We start from the raw sequence: 18,801 nt of genomic DNA on the forward strand, positions 1-18,801 counted from the left end.
TTTGAGTTGAGAATGTAAACCTCTGAACTTCAAGAGAAATATTCTTTATAGTCGAGGCTCAGTATAAACCCAAAAGTTCTAGTATTCTCTCCATTATAATTTAGGTTCAGCCATTAACTTTCTTCATGTATTTCAAATAGTTTTTTAAATGTAATTCTATATGTTTCTTCACAAAGTAGTCATTCTATATGTATGAACTACTTATCTAATATACACACATGTTGTAAAGCATGATCTTGTTGTATTATATATTAATGTAAAATTAAAACAGTAACTTGCTAAGCACATTATTATAAATGGAGTTGAAATAGACTGAAACTTCGAATAAATGAAGAATAATATTAATCAGTAACTTAGTGTGCACTTCGTATTAAAATCCAAAGTAACTTTTCTATAACCAAGGTCCTGTTTGATCCTATGGTCCAAAGTTTAGTTGGCTAAAGTTAAGGACTAAAACTTTAGACCACTTTAGCTCACTTGTGTGGTCTAAAGTTTTTGTGAGGTTGGCTAAACTTTAGACAGCACTTTAGACCTCTTGTGAAGCAACCCTGATTTCCACGAAGGGAAATCCACAGAGTCGAAGTGTAATAAGACCGTTGTAGATCATATTACCCAAATTCCAGTCGAATATCACATCCATACAACGATAAAATCAGAGTACAAATAGTGCGGAATTACATAAATTATTACATCGCCGCATTGGCGGAATCAAAAGTAGCATTCATTCAGAATAGCTTGAAGATAAGATCGCCAAACTCGAGCGTAGGCACGAACCCCTCAACCGTCAAACTTCTCGGAGCTATACTCCTCAGCAGAACCTGTGTGCCAAAATTTATCAGTACGATTTGTACTGGCCACTCCCACCCTATAAGCACCGCTTTGTGGAAATTGGATGCAGGTTGGATATAATCAAAAGGAACCTATAAGGCTGGGGTTTCCTATGCAACAGCATATCGAGTATATAATAATAGTTGGTCAAGTTTTAACACCATTCCCATACACATTCCACCCCATTCCCTTTCCAGAGCCAGGTTTCGATCCTGGGATCGATATACCACCATCCACACCATCACCATACCATCTCTCAGTCGACAGGCCAACTCCCTCTCGGCACTGTCTCAAGGCCCGTAGCCCCTGGCTACGACCGACACTCTCTCACGGGGGGAGAAGAGAAGGACTCATCTCACTATCTAGTTTAAGCGAAACCCACGAAAGGTCCATAGTCGACAAGTCGGCACATGTATCGATCGATCAACCATACACTCTGCAGAGGTTTTACATAACCACAAGATCCGCCTTCCTCGCTGACCGTCGTCAACTGGGCTGATTCCGGCCGCTTGCTAGCCTAGGATAATGCCACTCTACCATTCAGCCCTGGTACACCCCAAGACTAGTCTGGGATGGCTGAAACTGTGAGTCATGAGCCGGGTCCACAAGGTCTCCATGAAGTCTCGAAAGGGTGTGGGGGAAATCCTCCGCGCCCCGTACCTCCTTACACTATTCGCTATCAACCTAGCAGTAGTGGCAATATCCTACCAAGTAGTCCGAACGTCCCGCACCATATAGGGCGAGTGGTACGTAAGGCTTCCCGGTGAATCTGAGTACTAGTAAGTCCTTAGGGTTGACCAAGCCAGAATGTCTTCATCAGGGTTTCCATTTATTGTGCCACCACAGCACCTCCACCCTGGGCCCCTCCCATCACAGGTTCACACCCAGGACCACCTTGTATACCATTTACCCACCACAGGTATCCATTTCAGGGGTGCCCAGGTAGCACCCCATGGCAAGACTTGCCCCAGGCTTGTCATATACTCCAACTTGGTTGACACAACCCTCACCCTCCACGCACCCAAGTCACACACGCAGCACTCTCCTCGTAGTCTAGATAACTCCAGTTTCCACCACGCAACAGTGTAGTACAAGCGTAGTAGAAGTAATAAGCAATGCAATATAGCAGCAAGCGTGTGTCTAGCCTAATAGCAGGGTGAGCAAGGGTAAGGTTGCGTCAAGGTAAAGGTCATCAAGAAAGCATACTACCATGCAAGTCCTATCATAGTGATTATAACAATGAAGTAAAGCAATAGCAGCTCTAAATTAGCCATGCGTAATAGGTGCTACGAGATTGGGTGGGATGTGGCACCTTCAGTGTAGTCGTCTCCGTTCTCCTCATGGTACTCACGATCCTCGTCCGTCTGGTTCTCCTCCGAGTCTGCAACGATCGCAATATAGTCGCGTTAGCGACGTCTATAGAATAGCACAAAGAAGCAATAGAAATTCAAAAGAGCCAAATGCACTCAAACATGGGTTCATTGCGTAGAGCTTGATTTTAGATGAATTTTGGTCCTGGTTTTGTATTTTTCTGAGGTCGTATGAATTAGTTATGAATTTCCGAAGCTTAAATCATTTATGAAAATAGAAAAGGCCGAATTAATCCTGGGCTGACACGTGTCACGCTGTGACTGGTCCACGTGGCTTGCTGACGTCAGCATGATGCCAACATGACATCATTGGCTCGGCTCTGAGCTGACAAGTGGGGTCCTGCTGACGTCAGCATGATGTCACCAACATCATCAGTTCCGACAGGTGGGACCAGGGGCTCTTGGGTCACTGACATGTGGGTCCGGTCAAGGTCAACGTCAAGTCAACAGTCAACGGATCAGGGTCACTGACATGTGGGGCCAGTGCTGCTGACGTCGACAGCTGACGTCATCGTGACGTCAGCATGATGTCACCTTGGCTGTGTTGTTACTGACAGGTGGGACCCGCGTGACGTCGACATGACGTCACTTACCGACATGTGGGTCCCGAGTCCTTGTGACACTAACATATGGGTCCGGTCAAAGTCAACGTTGACCGATCAACGGTCAACACGGACTGGGTCTCAAACGGGCTCTGGCGGGCTCGGGTTGGGCCGGTCTAGGCTGGCCCGACTCGGACATGTGGCATGATGTGGCGCTGCCACGTCGTTGCCATGGGCCTCCATTGGGCTTCGTCTACCGTGTGGCCCGCACTGTGTGGTTCATGGTAGACTGGCGTTCACGGTCCATGGACCGCAGACACAGTCTATGGTGGACCGTGTCCACGCTACTGTCTCCTTCGTCTGGTTCACGGTGGACCGAGCACAGGGCTGCGCTGCCCATCTCACCCCTTTCCTCTGCTTTCCCACGGCAGCTTACACGCCGGCGGCGAGCGCCCGGTGAGCCTCGCTAGCTTCGCTGGTGCGCGATTGATGTGGGTGAAAGCTCCGCTAAGCCTCGGCGTCCTCGTTGGTATGGTTAACGTGGCGTGCGGGGTCCCGTAGTGTGCCGGCTGTAACACCCTAGGTGTTTGGCTTTCACTAATTGCATTTCATTTCATAAACATGTGCATCATCTATCTCATCATGCCTTTGTTACTGAAACATGCATATGCAACATTTTCCAATTGTGTGTGTTTCATACTTGAGTGTTGTGAATAGTAATGGTGTAACATGTGAATGCAACCTGAGTTTCTTATACCATGAAACATGGCAACATGGTAGAAATGTGACACGTATAAAATAACCACAAGGTCATGAAACATGTGAAACATGGAATTGAAACATATGAATGAATTGCTTGTTTTAATTTCTTTATCACATGTGATCTTTAGAAGTGGTATAATAATTTGGTAAAGTGGTTGATCATGGTCTATTACACCTTAACTATACTTAGGTTACTTGTTGGGACATTGTTCATGTAGATCAAAATGACCAAAATGCCCTCAAGTGGAGGTTTGACTTGAATTGACCCTTGGAGTGTCACTGTTTGACTGATTCAAAAGACCAACTTAGAGATCTTGCATGGCTGTGAACTCTTTACCAAAATTGTAGCCAATTTATCAAAGAACAAAAGTTGTTTTATGACCAACTCATGAAAATGTGTGGAACATGCTCAAACATGGCCCACAAGTCACATGTCCATGCTGATTTCATACTTAGCAAATTTTCTAAGTCCTAAAGTGAAGTACAGTTTCGCGTACCAATGTTTGGAGACTTGTATCTCCCTAACAAAGCCAAACCAGCTTGAGCTCCTATGATAAGAGTTGTAGTTCACATATAGATGATCAATTTTGTTAACTATGGCATGATCTAAATCATCACGGTTTAGGAGCAAATCACCGTCAAACTCGCTCTGTCAATCACCGTCGATGATCTCTGAATCGCGTTTTTAGAAAACGTTCAGTGAACGTGGCCGACCGGTTTAGAAAGACGATGCCGCATGGCGCCACCCGTTGCCACTCACCTAAGCGCGCAGGCCACATGCCATGGACGCCCTGGCACGGCCAGCCGCGTCTTGAGCACCCCGCGCGCCTGCCCGACGCACTCGCCCGCTCCAGTTCTCATTTCTTCGCCTCCACCACGCGCTGCAAGCGAGCTCAAGCAGTCTGCCATTGCCGACCGCGCGTCGCCATCGTCGTGTGCACTCGCCACCATGAAAACACATTGCCTAGTCTGCCTGTAGCCTCACCGTAGTCTTCTCTACCTTCTCCACCTCACCGTCGGTCCAATCGAGCCTCGGTAAGGGTGAATCATCGCTGTTCTTCCACCGCCGCCATGGCTGACCTCGCCGGCATTGTTGCTCCACGTGGACAACCGCCATCGTGACCCTCCCATCCCCTCCTCTGCCTCGCGCTAGGTCTAAGGAGCACTGAGGAAGCTCGTAGGGTCACCGTTAGGGGCCGTGACACCGTAGCATCGTCGGAGCCGGCCATGCCATGGCCGAGCGCCACCGTGGCCATCGCCACCCCCTCTAGCTGCGTCATTAGCTGCAATAGATGGTTCCCCTATGTCCGCTTGGGTGAGGCAAACACGTTGGCACCGTTGCCTTCACCGGAGGAGCCCCCGGCAGCGAGTTGCGCCGTCGTCTTCCTCCGCTCCCCTGTTTCTCTCACTAACACGCGGGTCCCTTTGTCAGTCGCCGCTGCTGAGGAGGCAGCCAGCCTGGGCCGCGCCGAGTGACTAGGCCGCTTGCGCACGCGTCATGGGCCGCCGTTCCTTCGGGCCGGCCCAACAGTGGCTGTGATTTGTTTCCTTATTTTGTTTTGCTTTATTATTTCACAGATTTGTGTTGATATTCAAAAATATGTATTTCCTAGTATATAGATCCAAATGTTATGGTTCTAATTTTGTTGAGTTCCTAGTATTGTCTAGTATTTAATAAAAATATTATATGAGCACATGTTTTAGAAATTCTGGATGAATTAAATAGGACTTTGAAATGTGTTTTTGGATACATGCAAACTTGTTTGAATTTTATCTTGAGTTTCTGGGGTCCAAAAATGATGAAATTTTGTGGGTAATATATTATTGCTTAGTAGAATCTCTGGTTAAAATTTCAGAGCTGTTGCATGTGTAGTTCTTGAGTTATAGAATTCCTTTTTATCAATAGGTGGATCTTGTGTGAATTTTCATAATTTTTCTATAGATCCAGTATAGGTAAAATTTGGTGAGTAAGGTTCTTATGCTAGAATGATGCTAGGAAAAATGTGAAATCTATTGCTTGACACTTTTCATTAGGGTTTCCTAATTATGCTAAAAATAGGCATGCCACTTGTTATTTTGGATATAGCAAGTTCTGCTTGCTCAATGGCTTTGAAATTTTTATGGTAGTCTATGTGAAGCATGAGATAACTACTGTAATTTTTGTAGATTTTTTTATGAGCAGTTTTACTATATATTGCTTTAATCACTTAATTAACTAAATAAATTTAAAAAGGATATTAAATAATTTATTTAGAAGTTGGCACTATACTTTCTAGTGTTTCTCTGGTATGTGCAACAAGTTGGTTAACTTGGCTTGGTCAAATTATGCTTTTGCATCATCATTAAATAATTAAGCTAGTAACCTTGTCATTCTGGACAGATTCTAGGTTTACTAGAAATTGATTTGGTTCACATAAGAATCATGCTTTGCTGTTTACAATTGATTTGTAGAGAATTTCATAAGCTTTCCAGAATGTCCTTATGCAAGCCAATTGGAATTGTAGAACTTTGATTGTGCTTAAATTAAGGGACTACTTGTGTGCATATGAAACTTTAAATGATAAATTATGTATGCCTTTACTATTTCTAAGTTTGTGGTAATATTCCTAGGTGTTAGGCCTTTAACTGAAGATGAGCATCTTTATCTTAGGTTATGCAAGTTAGGTAAGTTGATCTTGTTCTTTAAGTTAAGTTAGATACATGCTTAAAGTGATTTGAATAGAGCTGTTTTACTCGGTAAACGAGTGTCCAGTGATGCTTTCGTAAAACACTTACTGTGATTCATTCATCATGAGCATCATGTCATTCCTTATGCATCCATGATATTTATCTCGTGCATCGGCATGCAATAGGTGTACCGGAGGGAGTAACACTGCTGGAATTCGAGGAACCAAGCGAGCAGCAGTAGCCGACACCGGAGGTTCAGGAGGTGCAGCCTTCAGGAGAAGTGCCAGACGAGGTCGCCGTTGAGTGCCCGGACCACCGTCCTTGCAACTTTGTGAAAGGCAAGCCCCGGAGCATATTAAGCCTCCTAATTTCCGAAATGCAGTTACAGTATTATTGTTACATATATATATTGTTGCATTAAGTTTAGGTGTTGGATGCAAACAATTGCTGCATTGGTTACCCAATCCTTGTCCAGATATTATTACCCTGAATCCTATGTAGCTCAGGTTCGTGTAGTGCTTAGCCCTGCTTAAATGCGATAGAAGTCGGGTGATTTCCTATCACCTGCGAGATATAGGAATATACATGTGGCACGGTTGGCTATATTTGCTATCGTGGAAAAGAACCAGTCTTAATTTGAAATGAAGACCGGACGGAGGCTTGCCGGTTTGCAGTGACTCCGTCTGTGTCGCTTAAGGACTGATTCTTAGAGCCTTTCTTGTTCATGTTTAACGCATGCCTCTCTCTTAGTTGGCCGTGTCCGATGACCGACCGCGAAGCCGAGTAGCTCACCTCAGGCCGGGAGTCGATAAGTATAAAGTGCGCCTCGGAAGGGAGCCGTAGGCGTGAGTCCAAGGGCAAGTGATTTAAAAGTCCTGATCGTCCTGGTAGAAGGGTAATCCCTGAGAGTGCTGGCGCTGATCGAACCCGCGAATTTGGTTCCTGAGTTGTTCCAAAGATGACCCACGGCTACCCTTGCTAAGTATGCTAGGGTGAGAGTTAGGAATACCCCCTCAGCTGAGTTGTAATTCGATTCGAGTCGCTGTCTCTCCCGGTTAGTGAGAACTTGACGGGCTTATCTCCAAAGTAGATACACTTAATAACATAATGGTTCGGAAATGATGATATGATGATGACAGCCTTATTATACCTGCTATGGTTAATATTGTTTGCTCCTAATAAGTGAGTGCTCTAGTACAGGTGCTAATCTAGTGGATAGGTAAATGATGTTAAGCTTGATGCTAAGTTTATATTGGTTACTATAATCATAAGCTCTTTTATGCAACTGTATCAAGCTAGCCCACCTCAAAAGCCTTGCATGACCCTTGGTGTCTTTTATTTCTGGTTTTGACGGGTAAGTCTAGCTTGGTACCTTCTCGTACTCAGGGTTTATCTCCCACCTGTTGCAGATGACCAGTTCTACTTTGGTTGCTGCAAGTACTGCCTTCTCCCAGCTAGGGATGAAGACTAGACCATTGGGCGCGGTCTCTACTAGCTCTCGTACCTGATAATGCTTTTGTGGGACATGACTCAGACTTGGCAATGTATTTGAAAACCATGATGTTTTGTACTAAACTATGTTGCTTCTGCACACTCAAACTTGGTTTGTAATATTCTATTTAAACTCTGATGGATGTAATCCGAATGCTACTTATGAAATGTTGTAACGGATGATGTGTTGTGTTGAATCACTACGATCTTGGTTTGTATGTCGAGAGTTGGTTGAAATCCTTCGTGATTTCTGGACTACCGGGATTATGGGAGCTTAAGTATAGGAATTTGATCGCTTCGGTGATTGTTTTTGTACTTACGTTCTTATGATTTGGTCGGTTCTGTTACAACCGGCCATGGCGGCGGTCTTACGGGCATGATGGTGGCGTTGGTGAGGTGGCTATGGCCTCGGAGAGGCGACTCGGTGGTGCGTGTGAGCTTCACGAAGCTATTGCGGGCACAGCGGTGCTCTAGTGCTGCCCTGGCGGCCTCCGGTGGTGGCTGGCCGAGTGCACAGAGGCATCGGCAGGGTCTCAAATGGCAGTGAGCTCATGCCAGTTGGCTGGGGAGAGGTCTCAGCAAGGTGCTCACCGTGCAGTGCTCGGCGAGGCTAGGCGATGCAGCGGCGGGTCATAGCCGTGTAGCTCCGGAAGCAGTGCAGCGCCGCTGTTGCCGATCGTGGCGTCGTCTCCTGCTCCAGCGGCTTCGGTGGTGCTCCGATGGCGCCTCCTTCTCCCTCCTCTTCTCTCTTCTCTCTTGGCTCGGGTGCGCAGTGGATGGCCACAAAGTGGCAGCGGGGCGATGGGAGAGCTCTAGGGCACCCGGGGCCGAGGCTTTTATAGCCGAAGCTCGGCCATGGAGCTCGGTGAACGGCGGATGGAGATCGAGGGGCGATCAGAGGCGCGTGCATTGCATCCAATGGCCCGCGCATGGTTGCGTGGGCACGGCGCCAAGGGGACAGGGCCTGCCCCGGGCATGACCCCCTGGCCCGTTCCTGCCAGTGCTGTCGGCCTCCGGTCGCGCGGGCAGTTGAGGCGTGGGCGGAGAAGATGAACAGGAAGGCTGACGGGTGGGGTCCAGCGGCAGTGGCAGCAAGGGGAGCGGGGAGGCGCGCGGGCGTGGGCGATGTGCTGGGCCGCAAGCTGGGCTAGCCACGCGAGTTGGGCTGGCCAGCTGCTGCGCGCGCTAGCTGGGCTGGCCGGCTGCTGTGCGCTGGCGGGCCGAGCAGGCCGAGCCTGCTATGGGCCTTCTTTCCTTCTTTACCTTTTTCTGTTTTATTTTTCTTCTCCTTTGTTTGAATTCAAATTTGGTTTGAAATTTGAATTCCAACTTGGTGCACCATATTCATTGGAGTTTTGGATATGAGGCCCACAACATTCTTATATAAATATTAGGAATTTATTTAGCTATTTTGTATAACAAAAATAGGTGTAGTTTTGTTATAAAAAAATAGAATTAGTTTTCTCTTTAAACCTTTATTCTTTGGTTTGAGTATTAATTACTTTATGGTGTATTTCTTTAAAGGAGTTATGTGTTGACTTGGGTTGGGGTTAGACCTAATGCATCTCTTAGGTTGGGTTTCTATACATGACACTCATCAACACATGGAAGTTTTTGAGAAAAATTTTGTAGTTGGTATTTTTGGTGTATGGATTTTTGGGTTGTTACAGTCATACCCCCTTAACAGAATCTCGTCCCCGAGATTAAAGCATAACGTACTCTTCAAAAAGATAAGGATAGTGTAGCCGGAGGTCAGACTCTTTCTCCCATGTTGCTTCCCTCTCTGTGTGATTGCTCCATTGGATCTTGCACATAGGAATAGTTTTGCTTCGGGTCTCTTTGGTATCTCTGCCCAGAATTCTGATAGGATATTCTTTATACTCGAGAGTGTCCTGAATGTCAAGTGTATCAGTTGGAACTACTTCATCAGGTTCTCTCAAACACTTGCGTAGCTGTGAGACATGGAATACGGGATGTACACCCGCCAATTCCTCAGGTAGCTCAAGTTTGTAGACGAGCTTTCCTATCCTCTTGCAAATCTTGTATGGGCCAACAAATCTAGGGGCAAGCTTTCCTTTCACATGGAATCTGATAGTTTCACGTAGCGTGGATACCTTGAGATAGATGAAATCTCCCACATTGAACTCAAGTTCTCTTCTCCTTTTGTCAGCATAGCTCTTGTATCGACTTTGAGCAATTCTCAAATTCTCCTTTACTTGAGCAACTCCTTCTTCGGCATCTTGAATCTTAGCGGAGTCAAAGAACGATCTTTCTCCCGATTGGGACCACATTAGAGGTGTCTTACAAGGTCTGCCATACAAAGCTTCAAATGGCGACATTTTGATACTGGCTTGGTAGCTGTTGTTGTAAGAGAACTCTGCATAGGGTAGGCATTTCTCCCCATCAGAGCCATAATTCAGTACACTAGCGTGAAGCATGTCTTCTAAGATCTGATTCACTCGTTCTATCTGTCCATCTGTCTGTGGGTGATAAGCGGTACTGAAATCAAGTTTGGTTCCAATGGACTTGTGCAGAGCTTCCTAGAATCGGGACACAAACTGAGGACCATGATCAGATACGATCCTAGAGGGAGCTCCATGCAGTCTGAGAATATGCTCAACATATAGATCTGTCAATTTTTCGGCATTGGTCTTGGTCTTAACTGGTACAAAGTGAGCAATCTTGGTCAAACGATCAACAATCACCCAGATGGAATCATTGCCTTTCTGTGACCGGGGCAATCCAACTATGAAATCCATGGATATGCTCTCCCACTTCCACTCGGGAACGTCAAGAGGCTTTAGCAATCCTGCAGGCCTTTGATGTTCAGCCTTGACTCTATTATAGGTGTCACATCATGCCACATGTCCTGCAATGTCTGTCTTCATGCCTTTCCACCAAAAGTGTTTCTTCAAGTCTTGATACATCTTTGAATTTCTAGGGTGAATATAATACTTAGAATTATGTGCTTCAGACAGAATTTCCTCTCGTAGTGCTGGATCGGAAGGGACACAAATTTTGTCCTTGAACCAGATGGTTCCTTGTTCATCTTCTTAGTGGTTGGTCTTGTAGCCTAGTTTCATCAGGCCACGGAGATATTCGATCTTTTCACAACTTTTCTAAGCTTGACGGAGGCGATCTGTGAGATCATACTATATGCGGAGCTCATTCAACAAGCCATGCGATAGTATCTCTAGTTGGAAATCATCAATCTCATCCTTGAGCTCAGGTGGTACGGATTCAGTGATCAAGGTGTGACAGTAACTCTTACGACTGAGAGCATCTACGACTACATTAGCTTTTTCCGGATGATAGTGAATTTCCAGGTCATAATCTTTGATCAACTCTAGCCATCGGCGTTGCCTCAAATTTAGATCTTCCTGAGTGAAAAAGTACCTCAAGCTCTTGTGATCCATATAGATATCACACTTGTTGCCTATCAAGTTGTGTCTTCAGATCTTCAAGGCATGCACAACAGCTGCTAACTCGAGATCATGCGTTGGGTAACGGTTCTCATGTTCTTTCAACTGCCGAGATGCATATGCTATCACTCTTCCATCTTGCATCAGTACACAACCAAGTCCTTGACGGGATGCATCACAATAGACCACGAATTCTTTGCTGATATCAGGCAATGCTAGCACAGGAGTTGTGGTAAGCTTCTGTTTCAATTCCTGGAAGCTTTGTTTGCACTCGGGCGTCCATTCAAACTCCTTAGTCTTCTTCAGAAGGTTGGTCATTGGACGGGCTATCTTGGAGAAGTTCTCAATGAATCGGCGATAATATACAGCCAATCCCAAGAAGCTTCTGACTTCTATCACATTACGGGGTTGATCCCACTCTTTCATAGCTTCAATCTTGGCCGGGTCAACTACGACACCTTCGGCTGATAGTACATGGCCTAGGAAGGCAACTTTCTATAGCCAAAACTCGCATTTGCTAAACTTTGCGTAGAGCTGATGTTGGGCTACTTTCTCAAGCACCGTTCTCAGATGATGTTTGTGTTCTTCAGCGGTGGATGAATAGACAAGGATGTCATCAATGAATACTACCATGAACTTATCCAGTTCATCCATGAAAACCTTATTCATCATGTTCATGAAGTATGCGGGAGCATTCGTGAGTCCAAAGGACACCACAGTGAACTCAAACTGCCCATACCTAGTCATAAAAGCTGTCTTCGGGATGTCACTCTCTCGAATCTTCATCTGATGATAGCTAGATCTGAGATCAATCTTGGAGAAATACTTGGCACCTCGAAGCTGATCAAGTAAATCATCGATCCTTGGCAGGGGGTACTTGTTCTTGATGGTGACTGCGTTCAAGTTCCGGTAATCAATGCACATTCTCATTGAGCCATCCTTCTTCTTAACAAATAGAACAGGGGATCCCCAGGGTGAAGCATTGGGTCTAATATATCCCTTCGAGATGAGCTCATCAAGCTGTTTCTTGACCTCGGCTAGTTCATCAACTGACATGCATAGGGTCTCTTGGCAATAGGTCCTGTTTCCGGCAAAAGATCAATAATGAACTCTACATCACGGTTTGGTGGTATACCCGGTAATTCTTCAGGGAATACATCGGGATAGTCTCTGACCATAGGCACATCATGAACTATCTTCTCCTCTTTTTGTGATTCTAAACTGGCTTTAAGGGCACATAGGATAGAGGTGGACTTTCCGGACTGGGGTTCACATCTAATAACTTGGCCTGATGGGTGGGTCACTTGGACGTATCTAGGTGAACATGATATAATACCTCGGTGAATGGTTAGCCAATCCATGCCTAAGATGACATCTAGGTTCGTGGAAGGTAACAGGGTTAGGTCAGCTTTAAAGATAAGACCCTCAATGGTAAGACTCACTCTCTTACAGATGTGGGTGCACTTTAGGTTTCCTAAAGGGGAACTGGTGATGATAGGCTTTTCACGTGGGGTTACAGGCAGGTCATGCTCTCGTGCAAACTTGGATGATATGTAAGAACAAGTTGCTCTAGAGTCAAACAGAACTGATGTAGTTTTGCCATTAACTAAAAACATACCATACACAATGTTAGGGGCAGCCTGTGCTTCCTCGGCGTCCAGATGGTTGAGACGTCCACAGGTAGCAGATCCCTTGAACTGAGACTTCTGAGCAGCTGAGTTCTGAGGGCACTCAGCGGCTTTGTGACCCGGTTGGCCACAAGCGAAGCAGGTGAAAGGCGTACCGCCTATAGGGGTTGGTGCAGGTGACTTCTAGTTTCCAGTGCTTGGTGCATAGCGGTTCTGTGCTAGGCATTCATTCACAGAGTGGGAACGGTTGAAACGGTCCTGAGTGTTGCGGTCCTGAGCATAACGGTCCTGGGTGTATCGATCCTGAGCAGGGCAGGAGTATTTGGCGGTGTAGCCTCCACTACCCCTACTCGATCTAGGGTTGTCATCCCTATTGTGGCGAGAGCGTTCCCTGGATGGTGCATCTCTGTGAAACCTCTTGCGATCACGGCCACGGAAGGACTCCTCAGGCTTACGCTTCCTCTCCCTGTACTCCTCTCCAGCTTCAGCACGATCTTTCTCGATCTGGATGCAGCGATCCACCAGAGCACGCAACGTGTTACTCTCAATACCGTCAAACTTCAGCTTGATGTGCGGGTTAAGTCCCTTGCGGTAATAGTATAGCTTCTCCTTCTCAGAGTTCACAACATAGGAAGGTGCATAGCAAAGAAGATTGGTAAACGAGTAGTGTACTCAGTCACCCTATCCTTTCCCATCTTGATGTTGCAGAACTCCTCAGCTTTGGCCTCCATGATACCCTTGGGAATGTGATACTCAGTGAATGCTTCGACGAACTCATCCCACGAGATGTTAGCGGGATCCTCATGGGAATCACTGAAACTGTCCCACCAGGCGTGTGCTGCACCTATGAGCTGGTGTGCGACTGCTCCAACACACTCATCGTCAGTGAAAGTAGTGAGGTCAAGCTTCTTCTCCATCTCCTTGAGCCAGTCATCGGCTACAAGCAGGTCAGGGTTGGTGCCATCATAGGTAGGTGGCCTTAGCTTCAGGAATCCTTCCAGCTTCCTTTGGAAGTCATTCTACTAACCTCCCTGGCGACAGTTTGTTCCATTAACTAGAGCTGCAAGAAGTTGGGTCTGTTGTGCCATCACTTCTGCCAGGTTTGGTGGTGGTGGTGGAGGAAGGTTCTCCTCAAGCGGTGGGGTATTCTCCAGGTTGAAGGGTATCCCTCCACGTCCATGGCCACGGTTGTTGCCACCACGTCCCCCATTTGGTTCAACTGGTTCAGGGGTGGGCGCACGTCCACGGTTCATTAGGCGATTAGATCGGCGATTCGGCATCTGCAACACGGGTCATAGAAATTTAGTGTTTGTGCCATAAGTGCTTATAATTCGATATGATTACATGATTTTGATGATTTAAAGAAAAACATTTATACTATCCAACACTCATTACAAAGAAGCAATAGGATCCATAAGATGCAATAAGATCCAAAAGATTCATTACATGGGTTTTATTACATAGCATCATCTCCAGTAGCTACACTTGAAGACTTGTGAGAATCGTACTACGCATAGTGTCTCATATTACATCTCATAAGGGGTACATCATGGGGTACAACCTATGGAAGCCACTAACATGACTCATGACCACGCAGGGTCATCTACTCTAACTTGTACACCGCAGCTGGGATACGACTGTTCTCGATCTCGATCTCCTCGTCAGACTTGTGAAGTCGGGACACGTACTTCAAGGCCTCGGCGAGCTCCTCAGTAGGCTTGGCTCTAGGTAGGGTAGGGCAGACATCTAGGTTGAGGTGAGTCGGGGCTAACTCGAACTCCTCTATCCTAGGCTTCGTCTTGCTATGAATCTTCTTGGGTAGCTGATCCCACATACCCTTCATCTCCCTGAGGCGCTTCTTGTCAAACTTCTGCCAAGCCTACCATGTCCTCTCATACTTGTCCTATAGGTACTCGGTCTGTCTGAGTGCCTCGATCAGGTGACCCTGGTTGCGAACGGCCTTCTTCCTAAACTCCTCTAGCTCCTGGGACATGGTCTTGTTCTGAGATTAGATTTTCAGCATATCAATCCCCTTGAACCTCTCTCTGTCCCCTCTACGGTTGAACTCGGCCTTCTTGTCGTCTAACTCTCTCTGCAACTCCAAGACCTTGATGTCGAGGTAGCAGTTCTTGTTGCCTAGGTCGGCTGCTTTGTCCTATAAGTCAGCGACCTTGGCTCTATGGACTTCTTCATGACGGTTGAGCTCGTCCTGTAGCTTGGCAACTGTCTCAAGTAGACTAGCTCGCTCCTGTGCTCCCTGCGAGTCTCGCTCCTGGTACTCCCACAGAAGGGCCTAGTCCTGACGTCTCCTCTGCTCCAGTTGGGTCACGTACCTGTCCTGCTCTAGTAGGTGGATAGTCGAGACACGAAGACATCTATCCTCCTCGGCAAGGATAACTCTGCCGGCTGCGAAGCTCTGCTCACTAGGGGTAAGGCTGAGGTCGAGGACCTGGGGAAGTAGACGGAACTCTGTCGTCTTCAGATGCTCATAGTGGTCCCTCATCACTTTGCGGAGTGCCTTGTGTGAGATAGCTTGTAGTCCCTCCTCGACTGTGTCCTCTATAGTCAACTCGGTGAAAGCTAGGACAGAAGGTAAGGTAGTGCTAGCTGGGAACTTGACTGAGGTGACAATCGGTCCTTCGATTCCTCCTTCCTGAGCTAACTTCCCGGTGCAGGTGACCTTGACAAGCTCGTCGTGGACACCTAACGTGATGAGAACTCGGCAGAGGGTCTGTGCAAAACCCCCGAGCTCACGTAGGTCGAAGGTGAGCTTGGTGTGGTCTAGAGATAGCGGTCCTAGAGGCGGCCAGTCGACGTTCGTTGCCATCTGCATGTTTTAAGGAATAGGTGTTAGCAGGTCAATAATAGATAAGCCTTGCATAAAAGTAAATGCAAGGTCGGTATATAACCGAAAGAAGGGTTGTTCACGTCCTATTCTATCGTCCATTTCTAAGGGTTTCGTCCTATGTCAAGTATGTTTCGATACCAACTAAAGCAACCCTGATTTCCACGAAGGGAAATCCACAGAGTCGAAGTGTAATAAGACCGTTGTAGATCATATTACCCAAATTCCAGTCGAATATCACATCCATACAACGATAAAATCAGAGTACAAATAGTGCGGAATTACATAAATTATTATATCGCCACATTGGCGGAATCAAAAGTAGCATTCATTCAGAATAGCTTAAAGATAAGATCGCCAAACTCGAGCGTAGGCACGAACCCCTTAACCGTCAAACTCCTCGGAGCTATACTCCTCAGCAGAACCTGTGTGCCAAAATTTATTAGTACGATTTGTACTGGCCACTCTCATCCTATGAGCATTGCTTTGTGGAAATTGGATGCATGTTGGATATAATCAAAAGGAACCTATAAGGCTGAGGTTTCCTATGCAATAGCATATCGAGTATATAATAATAGTTGGTCAAGTTTTAACACCATTCCCACACACATTCCACCCCATTCCCTTTTCAGAGCCAGGTTTCGATCCTGGGATCGATATACCACCATCCACACCATCACCATACCATCTCTCAGTCGACAGGCCAACTCCCTCTCGGCACTGTCTCAAGGCCCGTAGCCCCTGGCTATGACCGACACTCTCTCACAGGGGGAGAAGAGAAGGACTCATCTCACTATCTAGTTTAAGCGAAACCCTAGAAAGGTCCATAGCCGACAAGTCGGCACATGTATCGATCGATCAACCATACACTCTGCAGAGGTTTTACATAACCACAAGATCCGCCTTCCTCGCTGACCGTCGTCAACTGGGTTGATTCCGGCCGCTTGCTAGCCTAGGATAATGCCACTCTACCATTCAGCCCTGGTACACCCCAAGTCTAGTCTGGGGTGGCTGAAACTGTGAGTCATGAGCCGGGTCCATAAGGTCTCCATGAAGTCTCGGAAGGGTGTGGGAGAAATCCTCCGCGTCCCGTACCTCCTTACACTATTCGCTATCAACCTAGCAGTAGTGGCAATATCCTACCAAGTAGTCCGGACGTCCCGCACCATATAGGGCGAGTGGTACGTAAGGCTTCCCGGTGAATCTGAGTACTAGTAAGTCCTTAGGGTTGACCAAGCCAGAATGTCTTCATCAGGATTTCCATTTATCGTGCCACCACAGCACCTCCACCCCGGGCTCCTCCCATCACAGGTTCACACCTAGGACCACCTTGTATACTATTTACCCACCACAGGTATCCATTCCAAGGGTGCCTAGGTAGCACCCCATGGCAAGACTTGCCCCAGGCTTATCATATACTCCAACTTGGTTGACACAACCCTCACCCTTCACGCACCCAAGTCACACACGCAGCACTCTCCTCGTAGTCTAGATAACTCCAGTTTCCACCACGCAACAGTGTAGTACAAGCGTAGTAGAAGTAATAAGCAATGCAATATAGCAGCAAGCGTGTGTCTAGCCTAATAGCAGGGTGAGCAAGGGTAAGATTGCGTCAAGGTAAAGGTCATCAAGAAAGCATACTACCATGCATGTCCTATCATAGTGATTATAACAATGAAGTAAAGCAATAGCAGCTCTAAATTAGCCATGCGTAATAGGTGCTACGAGATTGGGTGGGATGTGGCACCTTCAGTGTAGTCGTCTCCGTTCTCCTCATGGTACTCACGATCCTCGTCCGTCTGGTTCTCCTCCGAGTCTGCAACGATCGTAATATAGTCGCGTTAGCGACGTCTATAGAATAGCACAAAGAAGCAATAGAAATTCAAAAGAGCCAAATGCACTCAAACATGGGTTCATTACGTAGAGCTTGATTTTAGATGAATTTTGGTCCTGGTTTTGTATTTTTCTGAGGTCGTATGAATTAGTTATGAATTTCCAAAGTTTAAATTATTTCTGAAAATAGAAAAGGCCGAATTAATCCTGGGCTGACACGTGTCACGTTGTGACTGGTCCACGTGGCTTGCTGACGTCAGCATGACGCCAGCATGACGTCATTGGCTCGGCTCTGAGCTGACAAGTGGGGTCCTGCTGACGTCAGCATGATGTCACCAACGTCATCAGTTCCGACAGGTGGGACCAGGGGCTCTTGGGTCACTGGCATGTGAGTCCAGTCAAAGTCAACGTCAAGTCAACGGGTGAGTCAACAGTCAACGGATCAGGGTCATTGACGTGTGGGGCCAGTGCTGTTGATGTCAGCAGCTGACGTCATCGTGACATCATCATGACGTCACCTTGGCTGTGTTGTTACTGACTGGTGGGACCCGCGTGACGTCGACATGACGTCAGCATGACGTCACTTACCGACATGTGGGTCCCGAGTCCTTGTGACACTGACATGTGGGTCCGGTCAAAGTCAACATTGACCGGTCAACGGTCAACACGGACCGGGTCTCAAACGGGCTCTGGCGGGCTTGGGTTAGGCCGGTCTGGGCCGGGCCGGCCTGGACACGTGGCATGCTGTGGCGCTGCCACGTCGTTGCCATGGGCCTCCATTGGGCTTCGTCTACTGTGCGGCCCGCACTGTGTGGTTCATGGTAGATTGGCGTTCACGGTCCATGGACCGCAGACATAGTCTGTGGTGGACCGTGTCCACGCTACTATCTCCTTCGTCTGAAGATGCAGCCTTAGCAGTGCAGCACAGAATTTTCAGGTGAATTATGTAATAAAAATGCAGGGAAGGGATGAGTGGATGACGAACCTCCAGTTCATCGGACTGGAACTGAGCCGAGTCAGCCTTTGATGTGATGCCGTCGTTCTCGCCCTCGGGAACCACGACCGCCTTTCCGGACGCGGCCGCCGCGCGCATGGCCCCGTGCGTCCCCGAACCTCCAACTCGAGCACCCCCTGCATACATCACCAGTTCACCACCACATCACTCACATACAGACCCGAGGCAGGCCCACGCTTGATCGGAGGGGGAGGAGTAGTTGCGGGATTAAGAAGAGACCGGTGCGCCGGAAGACCAGACTCCCCTCCTCGTCGCCGGTGAGTCGGGGAGCCCTTACGGCCCCACCGAGCGCCGCCCCAGAGACCGCGAACGCCATCTCGCCTACGCAGCCGGATCGGATCCAACTGACAAGCCAATGCTTAAACCCCAGCGACAGCGAGAGCGAAATCCGGGTCTGC

General features: G+C 47.4%; 1 protein-coding gene across 4 annotated transcripts; it reads right to left on the reverse strand.

The window, feature by feature from the left end:
• Positions 1 to 597: 597 nt before the first annotated feature.
• On the reverse strand, positions 598 to 18,801 carry LOC136463469 (1,4-alpha-glucan-branching enzyme 2, chloroplastic/amyloplastic-like). Of its 4 annotated transcripts, XM_066462463.1 has the most exons (5): positions 18,623 to 18,801; positions 18,374 to 18,519; positions 17,303 to 17,371; positions 2,141 to 2,209; positions 598 to 818 (listed from the first exon to the last, which is right to left on the reverse strand). In XM_066462463.1, the coding sequence occupies exons 1-5, from the start codon at positions 18,717 to 18,719 to the stop codon at positions 726 to 728; spliced, it is 474 nt and encodes a 157-aa protein (XP_066318560.1). In that variant the 5' UTR covers positions 18,720 to 18,801; the 3' UTR covers positions 598 to 725. The 4 variants fall into 4 exon arrangements, with proteins under 4 accessions (XP_066318560.1, XP_066318563.1, XP_066318562.1 ...); XM_066462466.1 differs by lacking the exon at positions 17,303 to 17,371; XM_066462465.1 differs by lacking the exon at positions 2,141 to 2,209.

The sequence above is a fragment of the Miscanthus floridulus genome, chromosome 7 (assembly GCF_019320115.1).
Source record: "Miscanthus floridulus cultivar M001 chromosome 7, ASM1932011v1, whole genome shotgun sequence".
In the NCBI taxonomy this organism is placed as follows: domain Eukaryota; kingdom Viridiplantae; phylum Streptophyta; class Magnoliopsida; order Poales; family Poaceae; genus Miscanthus; species Miscanthus floridulus.

Coding starts and splice junctions, on each gene's coding strand:
- LOC136463469 (XM_066462463.1), bottom strand. CDS start 18,719: ATGGCGTTCGCGGTCTCTGGGGCGGCGCTCGGTGGGGCCGTAAGGGCT. Junction 17,372..18,373: donor TCCAGTCCGATGAACTGGAG/GTTCGTCATCCA, acceptor CGATCGTTGCAG/ACTCGGAGGAGAACCAGACG. Junction 819..2,140: donor CGGAGACGACTACACTGAAG/GTGCCACATCCC, acceptor TTTGGCACACAG/GTTCTGCTGAGGAGTATAGC.